This window comes from Musa acuminata, chromosome BXJ1-2 (assembly GCF_036884655.1).
Source record: "Musa acuminata AAA Group cultivar baxijiao chromosome BXJ1-2, Cavendish_Baxijiao_AAA, whole genome shotgun sequence".
In the NCBI taxonomy this organism is placed as follows: Eukaryota; Viridiplantae; Streptophyta; class Magnoliopsida; order Zingiberales; family Musaceae; genus Musa; species Musa acuminata.
The window spans coordinates 25,383,007-25,403,786 of NC_088328.1; the positions used below are offsets into that span (position 1 = coordinate 25,383,007).

The window sequence follows — 20,780 nt, forward strand, 5'->3', positions numbered from 1 at the left end:
GAGTTGGCAGCAATGGCTGAAACAACAGCACAGCTGACGAGACCTGTAAAGGTCGGACATCTTAAAAGCACTAACTGAACTTTGCCTTCTGAGTTAAAAAGAATATATGAACATTCATGTAAGGTGACAATCGCTTGCAGCCATGTGAAGGCAATTTTTCCTCCCCCAAACACTCTATGAATGAAAACAATAATACCCCCAAGAAATTACATAAATATTTAAAAAATGCATAGGAAACGTTCCAAAAAAATGGTAGGGGTGTTAATTAGCACCAAGTAGTTCTGGTTGGTTGCTTGCCGACCACCCTAACACAAATGAAGGTTTCCTAATAATCAGCTTTGCTTTGGGCCCGAGTTCTCATTTTGGTATCTTTCAAGTATTAAGCTACAGATGTTCATGGTACGTGCATCCAAGAGACTGTGATTCCAAAGTTTCACCATAAGTAGCCTCCAACACCTGCATGCAACAAATGTCATTCGAGTATTTAAGATTTCTTAATCACCAAAAATTTGAAATCCACGTGCAACATAATATGCATCACTCAAATAACAAGACCCAGCAGGATACAAAGCCATTTAAATAGAGGACTTTTCTAAATTAGCTGGTTAAAGTACAAGACAATGAGTGATTTGTAGCATGGAAGAGGGATTTGCGATCAAGTGAGATGTAATTGTGGAATGAAAGAAATGGAACAGACAAAAAGGTTCGCTAGCATAACAAATATGCATTGGATGTTGTACCACATTAAAGCCGGAGATCGTGCAAGATCTTGCCCATGAAGCTGCGAAAACGCCTCACACGCCCATGGAATATGACCATCAGCTAGAACCCTGCGAGAACACCAGAGCCAATAAGTATGTTACCATACAAGTTTACACAGTTTCAAAGATCAAATATCTGTTCTTAAAACCTAAATTTGAATATTTTTCTATTCATTTTAGATGTCATCTACCAGTGACAAAATGGCACACTCAGAATTTGTAAAAGTTGGGCAGAAAGGTCCAATCCTACAAAAGAAATTGTAGAACAAGTTCAACACCACCACCAATCATCAACACGTATGGTGGATGCTAACAGGTTGATTGAGGCTATTCAACAGCCAAATGGTCCAACCTTTCAATAGTGGATGAACTTCATCCTCCGCCCATTCCCGACAGCCATAACTCTTCCACAGCGCTGCCATTCAATCTTGGGATACCACGGTCTGCTATATCTCCCTTGCATATCACATTCACATAGCAGGATACAAGTTGACTCCCCATCCTCAACAAGAAATGGAAGAGGCTGAGTTATGCCTCACTGAAACAGGGCAACTCCACTGTTGCAACTGCCAACTATGTTGTGCAATCTGGAAACCAAGGACCATCTCCAACTCTAGTGACAGAAAAAGGAGACTTACATGTCTGGTTGGTTCTTAGATAGCCACTCAGCCTTTACTATTCGGCAGACATGAACTAAGGTGTCAAGGATACTTCAAATGCTTCTCCTTCCCGTATCAGGTATTCCAAAATATTGTGAGACTTGTGGGACACTTGCCAACAACATGTGTCATGTGTCAAGTAGTTAAAACATATTATGACACTTGTACCATTAGTATATTTTATATGCACTACATGTATAATGTAGACACTCGTATTATCTAAATATGGTCAACACGAGTCAAATATTGGCAATATGTACATAATTGGCCACTCGACTTATCGGTGCTCTATGTGTTTGAAGTAATTTTGTGAACATTTGCTACTTATATAAAAAAATTTCATCCTTGCAAGTTTCATCTATGATGATTATAGATTCCCTATATTTTACAAGGTATATAATTTCAATAACATATATGATAATATACATGTTCTAGTTGTGTGTCTATGTCATCCCAAGTCCTTTCGAGAGGTTTGGCATATTGGAGTATTCATATCATGTCATGTCTATGTCATGTGTTTGTATGCATGCTTCATGCGGTTAACCACAATGGCACAGTATCAACCATAAATCAACACAACTTCAGGGTTCGTGTTCCATAATTGCCTTGGGAACAGGCTGCTTTCAGCCTGTCTTTACTGGTATGATTATATTAAAAAAAACCCAAAAGATGTATTAGCTTCAGCGACTTAATCAAGTCACACAGAATATGAATACCGATGTAGGAGTGAGTCAAAGGAAACTCTGCAACACCTTACCCTCTTAAACTATTAATGAGTGGAACCATATCAGAAAAGCTCAAAAAATGCATTCCTAACTGAGTAGTCTATAAATCCTTTATTAAGCTAAAAAATTCTTCTTTTTCAATCTTATCTAATTTTAAGAAACATTCTTAAAATTAGATAAGATTATTTGTGAACATCATTTACTTGGAACCAAGAAAGCTCTAAGCTTAGTTACTAAAGGAATGTAAAACGAGAAAACTACAACTTGACATGCTGATCACTATTATTTTTTCAAGTTAGACAAATTTCAGACTTCAAACTTGAGTTTTATGACTATGCATGTTAACTAAGTTGCTTGCCAGAACAAAAGTGAACTCTGCAAAAACAATGGGAGCTCTTTACACACATAATATTTCTAGCGTCTATATTGTATTAACATCCCAGACACTTGTATTTATTCCTGTAAAAGACAAGGATATTTGCAAAATTCATCAAGTCAAATACTCCAATTATATACATCCAGTTTAATAGATTTAAAGTAATATTTCCATGTATATGTTGGTTTAATTAAACTACAAAGATTAGTTAAAGAAATCTCAACTATGAGTAAGTTGAAATTATGGGAGACACTATTGCAAGGGATATTAATTGGCCAAAGCATATAAAGATTACCTTTGTTTCCTGACAAAAGAATTCCACAGATGCATAATTTGTTTCTCATCCTTTGTCACATCCACAAAATCATCAAGCATCTGCATCATGTTGTATATCATTATGGAAACAGTAAAATTTTGTCAATACCATGAACATTAAACGTTCTATTTAACATAATTACACATCTCCAAGGCGACATCCTAGTCGATAAGGCGCATCATGCATAATTAAGAGATCAAGATGGTACTTATAAATAGGAGTAAAATCAAAAAATATATATCATTAGACAACAACCAAATGCCCTGAAGGAGACCAACTCAGACAATAAGGCACTCAAATACTTTGCTTCTCTTTCTTCCTTTGTTGACAGAAAAAGGATCAATAGGCAAGTTATGACAATATCTTACCCTCCTATCTTCAAAATCAGCAATGTCATCGTCAACTTCATCTTCACTGTCCCGATCTGAAAATACTTGCTCCAATGCCATTGGCTTCGATGTAAAAGTTACAACACAACTTATCAAACTTGAATGAATTGAATAATGTATGGCCATGAAAAATATGCAGAAAATAAAATTTCAAGAAAAAAGAGAATGTCAAGAAATAGTAATAGAGTACATCTTTCACAAAATAGCATTAACAAAAAATATACTATTACAGAAATCAAAGTAGACTAGTTAATTAAAAGCAACATCAAGTGAGGTGAAAAAACCAAAAAAGCCCATAGAAATGCAACATAAAAGTCAGTGAAGGTCAAAAGTAAGTCCAAGCATAGACTATTATTATTAGGTAAAAACAATACCAGGACACTGTTGCAAATATTCTCGTAACCATGGTTTGATGTTTCACCAGTGCCAGTCCCCAACCAGACCAGTATGGGCCCAGTATGCTGATACACAGTACACCAACATGTATACAAGGTGTTAGGAGGCACATGTTCCCGTCCATACTGCAGAGACCTGATATGATTGAACTGGTACATATTGCTTGATATGTACCGGTCCAAACAAAACACAGAACCATGCTCCTAATAAAATATGAACTTTAGCTCCTCGAATATGTTGGATTCTTTATTGTCAAGATTTCTTGACATGAAAGAAAGTCAAATTTAAGAATTGGCTCTAAAGTCTAACAATATATCCAGTGTAGCATACAGGAAACCACTAGATACTTTGCCTCCAAATGCCACAAGCCTCATGGATTATGATCATCATTAAGATTAAAACTGTTCTTCATCCGGGTAGAAACAATATGCAATATTCCTTTTCTTTTCTACTGTAATAAACTGACTTTATTGAAGTTGACCTTGAAAGGAGAGTTCCTTATTCTCCTTTTCCACCTAACTTACCTATCCTACTCGTACCTTTCCTCTCACCCCTATCCCTCCTCTCTTCCTCCTCCCACGGAAACATAAAAAAGAAATATCATCATGAGACCTAAAGATAGGAAGAATCATTTAAGATGATACAGGTATATGTTAACGAAACATATTTAAATTATTGTTACTAATTACTGTTGGCAATACAAGAAGAGGAAGCCCTAAAATACCATTAAAACTATTTTTAAAAAAAGTACTTTGAACTTAACTAATGATTTGACCTTTTATAGAGCACAATGACAACAAGAGATCAATGTAGCCGACCTCAAATAATTGAGACTTTTCAACTTTATTGTTTGTATCTTGCTAGTTGCTACAATTCATGTTGCAGTAGCCATGCTTAAGTCATAAATGTGAAATATTAGAACTGATCACTGTATGTACAATTCATGTTCAGGCAAAAATCAATAAGTAAACCATGTTCTTTCAAATTGTAAATGGAAAAAAGGAAGATATCACTGCCAACCAAAAAGAGGAAATATTATGTGCCATGGTAGCAAACAACCATGGTACAGTATACATGTGAGCCATAATTTCTCGCTTTAGTGCACACAGTTTGCGAAGCTTCACCAGGCTAAATTCATGGGTATGATTAATGTACCTAACTAGCTCCCAAAATGACACACCTCAAATATTAAATTCAAAGAACCATTTTGTTCTTGTTCAACCAAACTACAAAACATATAAATAACCTTCTATATGCTTAATCTTAGCCTTGTTAAAGAAATTATTCCAGCTAGCAAAAACAACCTCCCAGTTGTATGTTATAATATAATCTAAACAAAATAAACATAGAAAAAGAGACTTCACGTAATAGTCTAGCGTCCAAAAAAAGGGAAAGAGGTACAGCTTAAAGTTCATAAGCACACAACATTGCAAGCTACTAATAGGGAGTTCATAAAGATAGGCCAAAGTAAAGATTGTGTATCACCTGAGCTCTATGAGAGTGAAAGAACTGACGTTTTTGTAGCAGTGCGCGACTGTAAATTGAAGAGGATTGGTAAAGAAAATTTCAATCATATTGAAACAACTAACATAAACAGGGCACACCACATAGTGTTGCATATTGTAAACAAAAATATACTATTCGTAGTCTATAAATAATTAGGAGGAGATAGAGACCAACTTTCTGGGGTCAGCCCGCTCATCAGATATCCTCCGCATCTTTGCAAACTGCAGCATATTCTGTGATACTAGATTGGTTGCAGATGCTTGTTGAGCAAAATCATTGCTTGTAGAAGCTTGAGTTGTAGCACCACAAACACCTGTCGTATCAGGGCCAGATAACATAGGTCTTGTGTACTCTTGAGCATGATTCTGTGAACTAAAGCTTTCATATTTATGTCTCACTGGGAGCAAGTGAGTTTCACGGAATAGTGATTTAAGTTTTTTTCCTTCATCTTTGTAAGAACCACCATCTGTTTCATAATTGTTATTCAATTCTATTTACTAGCCACTCAAACATGCGATCACAATACCAAAATCAGCACGTACCATGACATCCATTCGTAAGTGAAGCATCTGCTATATACACATGAGGTCTTTGAGAGGAACATGTGCCATTATCTTTGTTATCATAATCTCCATGAGAACCTTCTTGGGCTGCTTCAGGTGAGCCAACATGTGGATGTACATGATTTGCTGTCTGGACACTATTTTTAGATCTTCTACGTCTCTTGATGTTCGAGCTGTTACTACGATTCATTTTCAAGTTCAAAGGACTTCATTAGTTTAAAGTAACTTGTGGAAATACATGCAAGGAGAAAAATAACAAAAAAGATTACCAATAGGAAAATGTTTGCAGCCTTGGATCAACTCCATCAGATACAACCTGAAAATATCATAAGAAATAAGAAATAATTTCAACAGATGGTTTTTCAAGCTGGGACAAAAACCAGAAACTCAAAAGCCAGGATGGGTCACTACAATGCATGACATAAACCAAGTTGGATGACTACAAGGGAAGAAAGTCAAACTGGTGATTCACCTTGCAGACTTTCGCACATCTTCTCTGGTTCAGAAGGCCAAATGTCTGTCTCATGTGTACGTATGTTCTTTCATGTCATATCAAAGTACTTAATTATCACATCTTCATTTCCTGCTCATCTGCTTGATTGTTTCTTTCTTATTTTTCTAAAGGGTGATTTCAAAAGATAGCAAAATTGTGAATTCTTTTGGTTCCAGCTGTACTTTGTATTACACAATCTTACACCGTATCATGTGCCTTTCACCTCTTATGTTTACAATTTATCCAATTCCTTACAGTGACCGTCAGAGTTGTCCATGAAATTGCCCAAACGATATGCTCAATTTTTTTTTTATCAATTGATTTGTTTAATCCAAATTTTTATTTGACTATTATCTTTTGTGCAATAAAGCAAGTGTTCTGCACATTCTGATGTCAACAATTTTCTGTTAGATTCTGTTCATCCAAATTTTAGTTTCTCATATTACATCGCACACAAGAAATCGAAGTAATACATAAGTCACCATTTTGGTTACGTTGAATGGGATCATGTATTGGCAGCAAATCCAATCATAATGGCAAAGACTTAGAATAGTGGTCTCCCAATTTGAAGTATAAGCTGACCACCTATGTACAGTCACAATTTCAAAATCAGGGAATTCTGATCTATGATGGCAAATCTGGATTGAGATGAGACAGAACTACCCCCAATGCGTGAATATGTGTACTCAAAAACAGACAACCCTCACTGACCTATTATGATTGTCAACTGTTTCCAACATGAATCATCGGATTAATGATATATAAAAATAAGAAGATGAAAAGGAAAGAACAAAGAAAAAGAAGGGGGAAAAGATGAGGAAGAATATCTGTGTTATTGATCTTACAATGCTCTTCAGCTTTGATTTTTTTTTTTTCATATTTTAAATTATTATATAAAAATGTAAGAAAAGGAAAGTATTCAAGATGTCACGACAAATAAAATTCTCTCAGATATTAAAACCACATAAGCTTGTTTCTTAGCACTCTCACTCAGCACACTAATCAATATAGGTTATGCTAAATAAACAGAAAACTAAAGCCACAATTTTTCAAAAGAAGGTATTGATGATTGTAAATAACCTCAGATCTCCAGATATCAGTCCTCACAGAAACATTCACAGCCTGATATTCTTCAGTTACCTGGGAAAAAGTTAGCCACACATACATTGAATGCCTGCAAGAAAATAAAATACAAAGACTCCAGAAGTTTACCAACCCAAAACTCAAAATTGAAAAGGTCATGGGAAGAATTCAAGTGACATCTAAGACCCTACAAAAACAATACCAAGATGTTAGAAATTAAACCTAGAAAAGATCCAATACAGAATTTACAACCAACATATATATATATATATATATATATATATATATATATATATATATATATATATATATATATATCTTACCTTAAAGCTCGCAGACTTCACTAAACAAAAAGGACAAGAGAAGTCCTCCGTAACTGTTATTTAAGGAAACAAATGAATCAAAATTTGAAAATGAATGCAATATACAAGAAAAATTAATTTGAAATAACCAAATGTCAGTAAGAGAAAATTCATATAAATCAAAAATAGAAATACGCTTCGCAATGTGGGATATGGGGAGGATCAATTTACATAGTCTTACTCTTATAGGAAAGTTGATCCCATTACTCAAAACCCGAGTCACCTGGTTTTCAAAGGAGCAACCTTCTACCAAGGCTTGTCTTCTACTAATGTGGTCTCTCAAAATAATATTCTAATATTAATGTTTGTAAATAATAGTAAACTGCACAAAAGTACAATGTATATCTGAAGACTACACTAGTTCATACACTTTACTAAAAGATGATAAAGTTTGCCAACAGACAAATAAATACAGTGGCCAAAAATTCATGCTTAAGAGTAAAATGCAACCAAAAAGCAACTATATACACAGGTTTGCTGAGTAACACAAGAGAGTGAACAAAAAGAAAGAGATCACCTTCAGTCTTTTGCAGCATATTGTTGTAGTATCTATAGTTAAACAGTACATTCCCCGTTCTCAATCTACATGGTAAAAATAGATCAATTAGGAAAGAAGGCAAGTAAAAAAAGAGAACAGCAAAAGAAAATCACAGACACAACATATAATGACTGACTTAACAAAATCAATATTCTCTCACCTGAAGCCTATTTCTTAAGATCACATTTTTAGACCAAATGTCAGGACTTTCTAGTTAAACTCTTAGGATTAAAAATAAAGCAGAAAATTGAACTTCAGTAGCACTGATTAACCAGAAACTTCACTGAAAATTGCATCAGTGTCCTTTAATATGACACATAAACAGTACACATTTAACAGAGAAAAAAAAAGGTAGGTAACCCATATTAACATACTACTACTTTAAAATGCTTAAAAATAATATAAATGGAAACTCCAATTGTCTATGCTAAGAAAGCTTGATCCCCTTCTCATCTGATCCCCTTCTCATCCTTCGCATGATTAACTATACCTCTGGAGAATTAATATGTACGCCACAGAGAACCACTTTATTTCTGTAAAACTATAAGTTGATTCAAATCCTGCATTTTGGTAACCTACCCCTTTGACACTGAAAAAAACAAAAAAGAGAGTAACAGTGATCGCCTGAAAGACCATCAATCTGGAGAAATTGTAATGACACAATTGGCCCCTGTACTTTGTCTAGATGGCAACTAAAGCACTAAACCTTCTTTTTTTTGTTGAGAATCTGAACTCTATTCTTTTTTATACTGCAATTGCAATGATTAACAACCCCAGCAACCAGCCACACCTGTTACCCAGCCTACAAATGCAAGTTTGTTCAAATTATGCAAGCTACACTCTGCGACAAAGTATAATGCATGACAAAGGCATTTAGTAAATACATCGTACATAATAATGACACAGGTCTCCTTCAAAGACACCTAAAATATATGAAAGCTTGTAACATGAGCAAACTATAAAATACCAAAAATTGACACAATAAAGAACCTGCTGTGATCACATACTCATGCGTGGACTCAATACAGGCGCAAGCCAGCTGGTCATTAGCAGACAAAAAACAACTACAACAATGTAATAGTACAATGAATAAAGCATGGTAAATCATTCTGGCATGTGAGATACTAGAAACCAATTAAAATAAGAACAAAAAAAAGAAACAAATTATGGGACAATAAATGAATTTTTAATTACCTGATAATGTGAGGTAAAGATGATGTTGGAATATCATCATATGAGTAAAAGTCATAGGGAGATGTCTCACTTGCTCCAACCTCTTGAGCATATATGCTGACTTGAAGTTGGAAAGTACTCTAAAATGAAGAATATCAACTATCATTACAGAACCTATACCATTGAAACTAAACAACAAACATAAGAGTATAAACTTACTGCCGAATCTATACTTTGAGTTTGAATAAAAATGCAGTCATTCCTGCCCAAATATTTAGGCTGCAAAAGTGTATTAGTGTCAGTATGTACACCAAACATGCTTTGACAGAAAGCATCCTATGTGCTGAGATATTAAAAATAAATACATTCAAACAGAGGTCCTGATTGCAGATTAGCTACTCTGTCAAACTGGCAATAAATCTTAACTTATTGATTGGTAAGGCCAAAGTCGTTTGAAAAGGTTTAATATACATGCAGATTAGCTTGTCAAAGATCATATTTAAGCTTTGTCAATGAACACAACATGATAAACACCATGTTGTCGTACAAAATATGTTTTCGGCTCCAATATAAATGTGTCCAATGGAGATAGTCCCATAGAAGTAAACCTGCTGGCATGTTGGCTAGCAAAGCTAAGAGAATAGGTTCATGACCAAAATCAACAGTAACAAGAAATAGGATTCTTGAGGTTATACTAATATGTGATGATTTAAAATAATATATTCATACTGCAATTTTTCAGATACCTCCAAAATGCTTGGTTGCATATTAACAGCTGAACGTATATCAGTTCGATGGCCTAAGCTCAATGTCACACACTGCTCCAATGATAAACAAAGTGAATCAACTGGTATTTTTCCCCAAAGGCAATTTCCTTCAAGTTCTGCAAGTAGGGCAGGAAAGGAATCAATATTGTTGTTTTATGTAACAAATAAAAAAACTATGCTAATTATATTATTAGAAACAATAATGTGATTTTGTATCTTTGCATTTTATATTATATTCTCATCCAATAGATTATCTTTTTGAGAAGCGATATAACCAAAGAAAGAGCATACAAGCACAAAAACAACATTGCATTCACTTGCAGCCTAAGGTTATTGCAATCCAAAACAATGAATACTTACAACAAGATCCACAATCATAATATTAAATGTTAAGTGAAATGGCATGCCCAAGAAAACTAAAACCATGATTCAACATATTAATATCAACATGCAGTGTGAGCCCAATGCATATTAATATCAACATCTTAAAGTCATTAAGAGTGCATTTGGGAAACACATGCAGTGTGAGCCCAATGCACATTTCAAATGTGAATTGATGTTTGATAATTTTTTTAAATCAAATTTGCCCTAGATGTTGCATTGGAAATGCTCAAATGTTAATACTACCTCAAGAAAGCAATACTAATATATTTTTTCAAATTTTAAAAATACCCTATGATTTTATCTAAAATTACAAGATTATCAAAATGATTTTGTGAGAAACAAATACGATTTATATTTTTTTTATAAAGGTCAAATTTTATTCATTTATTTTTAAAGATTATTTTATATTTATATATATGATTGTATTTTTATTTATTATATATTTGGGCCATATGAAATTTTTATAAGATTGCATACATTCATTTATTTATTTAATTTTTACTTATTAATTTAAATAAAAAACATATATTCACTTCTGAATAAATATTAAAACATTAAAATGGTAAATTTATTATGAAATATTCAATGACTTTTGAAATACAATTTTACTAAATAATACTTACGTCAATATACATTTAAAATATAATTTCATATTTTATTTATCAAACACTCAAATCACTCCACAACTGCATATTCACTGAAACCCACTTCTTCAAATGGACATTAAAAATACAAATGTGTTCCTAACGTAGCCTATCTTGCTTGAAAGTTATATGCATAGCACAGAAGTGCATACTATTACACCGTGTCTCTTGATTAATATATTCATATTGTTTATGTCAGTTCCAAGAACATTAAAATCTTTACTAATAGAAGAAATCTGTCTTCACAACTTGATCTGCTTAGCCTTGAGGACCATAGAACAATGTGTTATTTCTGTTCAAAATGGTTCCTAGTTCATTCCCCTTTACTTTTTAACAGATTATATATAGAACAAACTAGGCAAACCAATTTCAATCTTGAAAAAGAAGAGTCCAAATGAACCATGCTTTTCCTTTCTTAATAGTCATCTTGTATTACAAAAATATTTCTTAAGGATACATTTTATTGTAAGCAAAAACATATTTTGATTACAACATCACATTTTCCATCCTCTAGGGTAGATTCTCTAAGAATGGAGACTATAGAAAAAAACAGCCAAATGATTTATCTGCAAATAAAACACATGTTGAACACCAAATACAAGTGATCGAGGTATGACCATATCAACGATTAGGTCAGCATGGTGACCACAGAGTAGCATATGATACCTCAAAAATTCATTGGTCACAAATTAGCATTTAATGCCTATTCACAACAAGTACACTTCTCATGTATTAACCATTGTATATGCATGAACAATAACCAGCCCACCACTAGACCAAACAGTGAAAACTAGTAAATTGAGCTCAAATGGATTTTCTTAAGTTAAGTCTTAAAAAGTTGAACCTTGATAGACTCAAAATCCAAAGACAAATAGAGAATCTTGACCTAGGTGATCAATCACATAAAAGCAGCAGCATATGAAACACAAGTGCTTATCAAAGTTTTTGTGCTATTATCATGAATTAATAGGACAAGGTAAAGTCAAACTAATACATGATAAGCCTTAACACAGAGAAGTTCTTGAAATTGGAACATAAGTTTGCAAGTTTTACTTTTACATCACAAGGAAAAGGCTTATTGGACTAAATTTAGAGTAACCTGTGTCATTTATTATGCATCTCTAATTGAAGCATTATTAGATAGATAAGATAATATTATAGATTGCCATCAAGCAATTGGAACCAGTGATTGCAAAAGGCGCTCGGGCGCTCGCCTAGGCGCTCGGGCGAGGCGAGGCGAGGCCCGAGCGCCTCGCTAATGTCCCAGGCGGCGCGCTTCAATCAGGCGCCGCCTAGGCGCTCGCCCGAGCCCAAGCGCTGGGCGCTTCGGGCGAGCGCCTGGGTAAACCGAACCAGAATTTTAGGTCTGGTTCGGTCCTGGTTCGGTTGTTAGTTGGTTCAATCGAACCAACTAAACCGATATAACCCCAACCCTAACCCTAACCCACCACTAACCTGCTGCCGCTGCCGATCCCGATCCCGATCGCGATCTCGTCGCTCGTTGCCGCTGCTCCCGCTGCCGCTGATCGCGCCTCCCGCGAGCCCTCTCGCTGCTCGCGCCTCCTGCGAGCCCTCCTGCTGCTCGCGCCTCCCGCTGCTCGCGTCTCCTGCGAGCCCTCCCGCGAGCCTTCCCGCTGCTCGCGCCTCCCTCGAGCCCTCTCGCTGCTCACGCCTCCCGCTGCTCGCGCCTCTCGCGAGCCCTCTCGCCTCCTGCGAGCCCTCCCGCGAGCCTTCCCGCTGCTCGCGCCTTCCGCTCCCTTTCCCTTTCCCGCTGCCGCTGCCGCCGCTCGCTGCTGCTGCCGCCACTGCTGTCGCCGCTCGCCGCCGCTGCTTCCTCGTTTCTCCGTCAGCAGGTTTATACTGTTAATGTGATTATATTTATTAATTATATTATATATTTTTATTTAAAATTTTAAATAATTATATTTATTAATTATATTTTATATTTTTATATTTTAGCGCCTCGCTTCGCTCGGGCGAGCGCCTAGCGCCTCGGGCGTTTTTGGACCTTGGCGCCTTTTGGCGCCTAGCGCTTTTTAAATCACTGATTGGAACTAATGTTTCAATATGAATGTGACCCTGATGGTAATCGGATTTGATTCCAAAACTTCCAGTTTCACCAAACCAGCAGTCAAAGCCAATTTGTGTTTGTAAGCAAAAAATAACCCAGAAGACCAAATTTATCAAGTGTGCTAAGTCATTTTGCTTCATCATTTCTAAATTTCTTCAGATCCTGGAATGTATTTCTGAAGAACAAAATGGTACCTACAAGTTCTCAGAAGAATTAAAGTAATGTTATTCCTCAATTTGGGGAAATCAAAAGATATTACTTAGAGAGAATGAATCCATTACTTGACAAAGTTATACTTCAATAAATCATTCAAGATTTACACTGTAGTACCAAAACAATCAGATGTGCTTAACCTAAGTGTCGCTCAGATGGTATGATTTCAAGCTAATATGCAGTTTTTCTATTAGAATAGTATTATTTTCTTTCCATAAATCATCCTTCTCATCAATCATGTTGAACCTCAGAAACCAAATCAATTGATAAGCTGAAAAATAACCTAATATATCAGATGATGACTCCACATAAAATTGTTTATTTCAGTGGGTTAGGGAGAGGAACAGAAATGGAAAATGAAGATGCAAGCTGAAAAGACAAATCATAATATAGAATTATTAATTTCCTGAAGTTTCACAAAGCAATTAGGAAAGAGAACATGGAAAAGTTCAACTCATCGAATCCTTGTATATTTTGGATTTTGGAAGAAAATGTCAAATGAGGCCAACAAGATTCAGCATACAGAACTTTCAGAGAAAAAAAATTCAAATGAAATAATAAATTAAAGTAACATCTGGTCACTACCCATTTTCTTCATTCTTACTGGTATCTAATCAACCTTGAATTTTCCTATCTTCTCTATTTCTAAACTAATGGTTTTCCAGCAAATTCTTGTTTATTGCCAAGTACATAAGGAATCAACTTAAAAAATCTCTACCATTTTCCATTATATCATCATAGTAACATCGAGCATCTAAAGTAAAACAGTTATACCAGTAAATTTTTAGGTGGCATTCAAATTATGGATCCTGGATAAAAATGTAACATTCTTTCGCGCAGCTCAAAAAGCTATACTCATTTCACGAGTAAAACTGCATCTACATGAGAACAATGCCCATACACACATAATTTATGACAAAGCATATTTCTGCTACAATCCTGCAACTAATTATTCCTTACTAAGAAAAGAAGACCATTGTTCATATTCGTTCAATAGATGATTATCACCAGAACCACATTTTGATTTCCCTGGAAGAAAAAATGGACCATATAAGACTTCTAGATTCGGTTCAAATATTTACATGTTACTTGTTCATGAAACAGATAACACACCAACTAAAATGTTAAATTTATATACATAAAATAAACACACCACACCTTTGCTGATAATGATAATGCTGAGATTTCTAAATCGTGCATCAGTTGTCAATTTCTTAATCTCAGGAATAACAAAAGAGGCTTCAGTTTGATCCTTCTTTCCAAACTCGATGAAATTAGCTAGGACACAAGGGCGACTGAGTCGGTACACTGCAGAATGCTGTTCATCACAACATCAGGAATACTTCAGCATTTTACACAAAGAAACATAGACTTTCAGCAGAATAGGATATTACTATACCTCTGCAATTGCAGTGTCAGCAACAGGTATAGCTAACAGCACGTAGAAAGGAAACATATGATGTTCTATTTCAGTGTTCAGACTTCCAACCAGTGAAATGGTTATTTGAATTCTACAAGCAGGAAAATTTGTGATGTAGTAGGTGTTAAATAAAAATGAATTATACTTCAAATAAACCTACAGTAACTGACATTCTAGTACAACCTAGATACTCAAAAGTGATATTTCGAAATCCTGAAATTTATGGGACATCAGTAGCCAAAGAAGCTCAAAATGTGATTAATTAGGAAAGCCCATGGTTTAAACGACAGCAATAAGCAAACAAGAAACAGAAACTTTCATGTCCATTCTACCCAACCTATAATCTACAATGGTGGGGTTTGTAAATGCAGCCAAAGCTACATACCAAGGTTGGAATTCTCAACTGTTATCATCAAGAAATTGATGAAGATTAAAGAGTAAATGGGTTTTCTTTTTTTTTTCAGGGAAACAATCTAAAAAAAGGGGCAAGAAGAAGTTTTACGCAACCTATATAATACTACTACTTTGTGGAAGGTACAGAACACATAACAACTATTTAACATCAAACCAAGTACTATGAAAAAATATTTTTACACCTAAAAGGGAAATTACTATATCACAGAATAAGGACCTCCTTTTGCGCTTTGCCTGTATCTTGTACTGCAAACATCTCTGAAGAAATGAAGGCTGCAATATCATGAAATGAGTTGTTAGCACCCTAGAATCCGACTCTTCCAAGGGCAGGATCAAAATAATGCTTTGAACTGCACATCTCAACATAAAGAGCCAAACCAAAAATCACACTTTGATAAGAAGGGACCAATATCCTAGCATGAGAACTTACATTTCGTATTGCCCTACGCTGAAGTATATTATAAAGCTCAACAGGTTTACAGTATACAGAAAGACTTTCTTCAGCTGCAAGTTGCTCCTCAGGTGTCAATCGAACTCGAGACTGCTGACGGCACATCTGATCAGTCCGTGATTGGCTGCAACTGCAACCTTGATTCCTATAGCAAAAGTTATCAACATGGCAAGATGGTTCATGATTGGATCAGTTAACATCTTTGGAGAGAAAATAAGACAAATTGAAAACTGATAATCCCTATATAAGTTAGACTTACATGGTCTCACGAACTGCCAAAGGTAAGCCTGGCATTCTAGAATAGGCGCACAAAACTGTAGGTTTTCACAGACTTCCACAATCTCACAGGATATGCAGAGTGATGATACACAGCAGACAACATTCACCTGCTTCTTTATAGATACAGGCTATCCTGGAATTTACTGTATTTTTTAAAATAACTTAGAGAAATTTTGAAGCATAAATTCCATTCTGAAATGGACAAGTGGAAGAAAGAAATTGTAACCAGAGCCATGGAAGCAGATTATGTGACAATGAACAACAATCAATAGTACTTATTAGAAGAATAGATACAGCTGAAAAAAAAAACATCTAGTAGCTGTAACAAAATTTATACAGCATTATTTATGACAAAAAAAATCATGCTTTTTGACTTTGTCAATACCAACATATCTTCCATCAGGAAATAAGTAATTTCAACAATTAGCACTGATATTACATAACAATTCTTTATTTGCATCACATAACTATAATTCACTTGAAAAAAATATGTTACATATTTTAGACAAAGTATAAATAATACAGGAAAAGATATATTAATAGAAAGTATTAAAAAAAATTTCCTCATGTACAGCACATAAGATCCACAAAGAGTGCTCACCATGTCTGCACTCCAAATACAAATTGACATCTCTGACCTTTTAGTCAAATCCAACTTGAGTTATTTGTCACATAGTGATGTTGACCTAACTAAATTATCAATTCTGACCAAAATTTCAACCTCTCCGTTACCTATTGAGGCAAGAATGCATCAAGCAATTTGAGATTGGCCAAACTTAATATGTTTTGGAAACAAATGTTGAGATTCATTTGAAACAATGTCAATAGAAATTTAGGTAAACTAGGACAATGATGACAATTTTGGAACATGACCATGAAAGGCAAGCACAAAAACAACAAAAGATTTGGTCAGCTTTATATCATCTTATGATCAAGCTATGAAGCTGTAGAGGCTGAAAATATACATATGGTTAGCCTGAATCATGTAACCTTATAATTTGGGCAATTATTTGCCCTCTCTCTTCTATACGTAATAAGCAAAGCTTAGTATCTGTGTTTCATTAAGTGCCTGAAAGAAGTAAACACAAGAAGATGCCCAGACAGAGACGAGAGATAACAAAGAAAAAAATGAAAAAAGATAAAATAAGACCATCTTGCAAGCAAACTTCAGTCAAGTTTCTCTAATCAATAGAATCTATAAACTGCCACAAAGACATAAGAAAGAGTATTCCCCAGGCAAAAATGTAAAATTAGACCAAGCCTACCAAACTGGAAGGTAGTCAGACTTAGTACTTATCCATTTACCAAAAAGAATTACTATGCCTGTCCAAATTAATAATTGTCCATTTACAAAAAAGAAATATTATGGTGCAATGGTTTCAGCTGATCTTGAATACCAAAACAGAAGAATTGTTTTCCTTATTAGTCTCATAAGAAAAGAGTCTGCTTTCTTCCTTCTTTTCCTGATATGTAGTCTTATATATATCCTTTTCCAACTTCTTTACTCCCACCCATACGATATTAAATATCCCTTATCACTTCTCAGAATATCTAAATTATTGCAGTTAAAATGAACATCCAGAAGTTCTTCACGAGATAATTCTAAGCCATGGCTCTCCATCACACACTATTCTGCCTTAGGTTACATTTCACTTCATCTAAATTGATAGTATAAGGTATCTTGCTCTGTGACTATGGGCATCAAAAACTATTCATACATGTGACAGACTAACAGATGTAAATAAGATTGATAGTGGTATCAAGCATTACAGCCACTATACATGATGTGCACCATGATCAAAGCCGTGTTCACTCATTAAAACACATATCTGATACATAAGGACTTTCCACCATACTTCAAAGCAGTATGTCAATATTCATTTAGAGGTATATGAGTGTTTACTCATCCCCATCTCCATATTGGAGGGAGCCTCATGCATTGAGTCATCCTTTTATGTGTGTTTACCAACTTCTTAAACCTCCATTATTCCCTTCCCATGTCAAAGTTTCTTCAGCTCACTTCAGTATCTCCCAATCAAATTCCTCATCATTTCTTTCTTTAAGAGAATTAAGCGCTCAAGGTGCTGCATTTACACCCGCTTTGAATAGCATGATTTATATATGCATCAATGCCATATATAGGTAAAAAGTTTTAATCTTACCACAGCATAGTGTATATCTTGTCACATAATTTGTCCATGTGAAACCATCCAAGCTTGGGAAGATTTTCATATCCTGTTAGAGGGTATAAATTAAGACCAAAGAAACTCGTTTAATCATGGTATAACATGACGAAAAAAGGGTTGAGAGGTAGACGGATCCCTATCGCATTTCATCCTTCCATTCGAATTGCATCCGAGCTCTCTCTTCCCTTCCTCAAACTCATGGACAACTACTTCTACCTATACATTACATTATAAGCTCTACTCCCGCTTTAACTTCTTATAGTTACATTTAGCAACTCTCCCCCATATGCATTGTCTCACTTCAGAGTGAATTACCTTTTTCACTGTACTTCAGAACTAGGTGTGCAAAATAAGAAATTTTCTTCTGATTTTAGGAGCCACTACCTTCTTGTCACCATATTTCTTTTCCATCTAATGTTTTCAACCTACAAGTTCCTCTTTCACTCTCTCTGTTGAAAATGTTACAAAATTTGTACAAACCCAACTTCACATCTAGCACACCTAGGTTAGGTTCCAAGTTTCAGTTGATTCTCATCAAAAAGCTATGCAGTTGCACGTCTCACAACCCATAGCTTATTAATTAATAGAAAGGTCTCACTCAACAATGGAGCTACCAACATAATTCCTTTGAGTCAACTACTGATATGATATGACCCTCCTATCAGGGTCCCATACAAACCAATAGACAAATAGGAATCCCAACAGAAGTAGAAACAGAGATTGCTAGGTAAACTAAACTAACTTATTGCATAAAGGAGCCAATAAAATTCAAGCATATACATATATACACTTGCTGATGTGCTTTGGAAATAAAGAACACCAAACTAAAGAGTGGTATTAACAGATGGTGGGTACAAAAGAAAAGACTCAAGAAAGAAAGCCAAAAAGAAGATGTAGAGCCAGCAATTTCTAACGAAATATCTCACTCTCATTCCCTTCAAATGGGTCAAACAACAGGCGCACCGAACTTAAAAACTTGTAGGCATTATTTGCAAAAGAATAACCGCGGTCAGGACAATTCGTGATGACACATGGCGTACTGAGGTGCATATATTGTACATGATTTAACTAAAAATTATTAGAACATATTTCTAGTGAGGAGCAAAAGTTTTATCTAGATTAAAAGTGAAGAAACAGAAAAAAAAGATTTCATGAGATATTAAGGACCAGCTGCACGATATGTGATGGCGTAACAAAGAGCAAAAATTCTCGCTCATAACCCCGTCAACAACTAAGAGCATCTAAACCACAGGAATAACAGCAACAAGGCCTTGCACCACAATAAAATAATTACCGCAAATGACAACGCTCACAAGGAACAGAAACAACGGAAATACAAAATCCAGCTCGAAACCACCGCCAGATAATCAAAAGTCGGGGTTTCCACGCAATTTACGAGCACCGACACAGAACAAGGGAAGTGAGACGGAGAGTGAAAGAGGAGGAGAAGGAGAAAGAGATAAATACCGTCCGACCGTCGCCTGGTGGCCTTCGAGAGATAAATACCGTCGGACCAGCGCCCGCCGGCCTTCGAGATGCCGCCACCCGCACCCCTTCCGGCGGGTGAACGAGGCGATCCAGGGGGGCGAAATTGGGGGAAAGGGAGTGAGAGTGATGATTTAGGAATTAGGGCGGTGGTGGCGGACGAGTTCTTGGAATAACGATGTATGTTTACGGATTTGTTATTTTGGTGCTTACGTATATATCCTAAGCAAGTTTTTAAAATAACGATTTTGCCCCTCTGTATTTTTTTCCAATTAATAAATGATATATTATTACAAAATCCTCGTTCATGCTCCTAGCAACAGTAGTTATGTAACTCGTTCGACTACAGAGTCTTCCGAGTACAAGTGAGTCGGGTATAACATGTCAATCAAAGAAAGTGAGAATATTAAGTTTGAACCGGTCCTCTTTAGGCTTGTACTATTTAGAAGGTGTTTGTAAGTTGATATCGTGGATTAGAAGTCGGTACAATTTGATCCTGTCTCGAAAGTATAAGATCATCCAGGTAACATCTCAGGAGTAAGATAGAATGGTGAGAGCGAGACAAAGGTTGGAGAAGATGATTCTGAGATTATCGTAAAACCCTCTGTCCCGAGGTGGAGCCAAAGTAGATTTGATCTTCATCAAAATCCTACACAATATGTTGATGTCAAGGGGATTCTCAACTTGACCCATTCGATGCTTAAGTTAATAGATGAATGATGGATCCTCTTTTCTTAGGATTGAGGATTAACCTTTATACTTGTGGAGTCGACAGGAGAGGGTTACAACTGGTGTGGGCTGATCGTACCTTTTTGCGACGCAATCGTGTGGGTGATTGACCTATACACTCTTTACGATGTGAGTCAAGGTTCCTATTGCACGACGTCGATTCGTATAGTTTTGAAGCTAGCAAGGGACGATCGAGAAAGTATTACCCGTCATCTCAGTCCTTTTTTACTTAGATAGATGTCGATCTACCTTCTAGATGACTGTCAATTGAGAAATTGTGACTAGTGTTAAAATATTCTCTATCAAAAGAATATAACTTTTTTTTTGGGTTCTCCGTTCAGGTTTAATTACTGATGTAACAACATTTCAAGCTTTCTCAATCAATCATAAAAGTAGG

The 20,780-nt window shown here is 35.6% G+C and overlaps 1 protein-coding gene across 7 annotated transcripts; it reads right to left on the reverse strand.

Annotated features, from left to right (window-relative positions):
• Positions 1-59: 59 nt before the first annotated feature.
• On the reverse strand, positions 60-19,826 carry LOC103975823 (polycomb group protein EMF2B). Of its 7 annotated transcripts, none has more exons than XM_065094463.1 (22): positions 19,637-19,826; positions 15,964-16,116; positions 15,684-15,849; positions 15,471-15,526; positions 14,819-14,930; positions 14,578-14,737; positions 14,380-14,448; positions 10,087-10,223; positions 9,560-9,619; positions 9,362-9,480; positions 8,147-8,211; positions 7,591-7,643; positions 7,401-7,454; positions 7,265-7,324; positions 5,961-6,007; positions 5,671-5,870; positions 5,303-5,594; positions 5,108-5,156; positions 3,206-3,289; positions 2,817-2,896; positions 741-830; positions 60-456 (listed from the first exon to the last, which is right to left on the reverse strand). In XM_065094463.1, exons 2-22 carry the CDS (start codon positions 15,996-15,998, stop codon positions 333-335), a joined length of 2,112 nt encoding a protein of 703 aa, XP_064950535.1. In that variant the 5' UTR covers positions 15,999-16,116; positions 19,637-19,826; the 3' UTR covers positions 60-332. The 7 variants fall into 7 exon arrangements, 6 of the variants coding, with proteins under 6 accessions (XP_064950535.1, XP_064950539.1, XP_064950550.1 ...); XM_065094467.1 differs by having other exon boundaries at positions 5,671-5,864; positions 15,964-16,126; XM_065094478.1 differs by having other exon boundaries at positions 5,303-5,441; positions 15,964-16,126.
• Positions 19,827-20,780: the final 954 nt, after the last annotated feature.

Coding starts and splice junctions, on each gene's coding strand:
- LOC103975823 (XM_065094463.1), bottom strand. CDS start 15,998: ATGCCAGGCTTACCTTTGGCAGTTCGTGAGACCAT. Junction 7,455..7,590: donor TGAAGTCTGCGAGCTTTAAG/GTAAGATATATA, acceptor TTGTTTTTGTAG/GGTCTTAGATGTCACTTGAA. Junction 6,008..7,264: donor CTGATATCTGGAGATCTGAG/GTTATTTACAAT, acceptor TGATATTTTCAG/GTTGTATCTGATGGAGTTGA.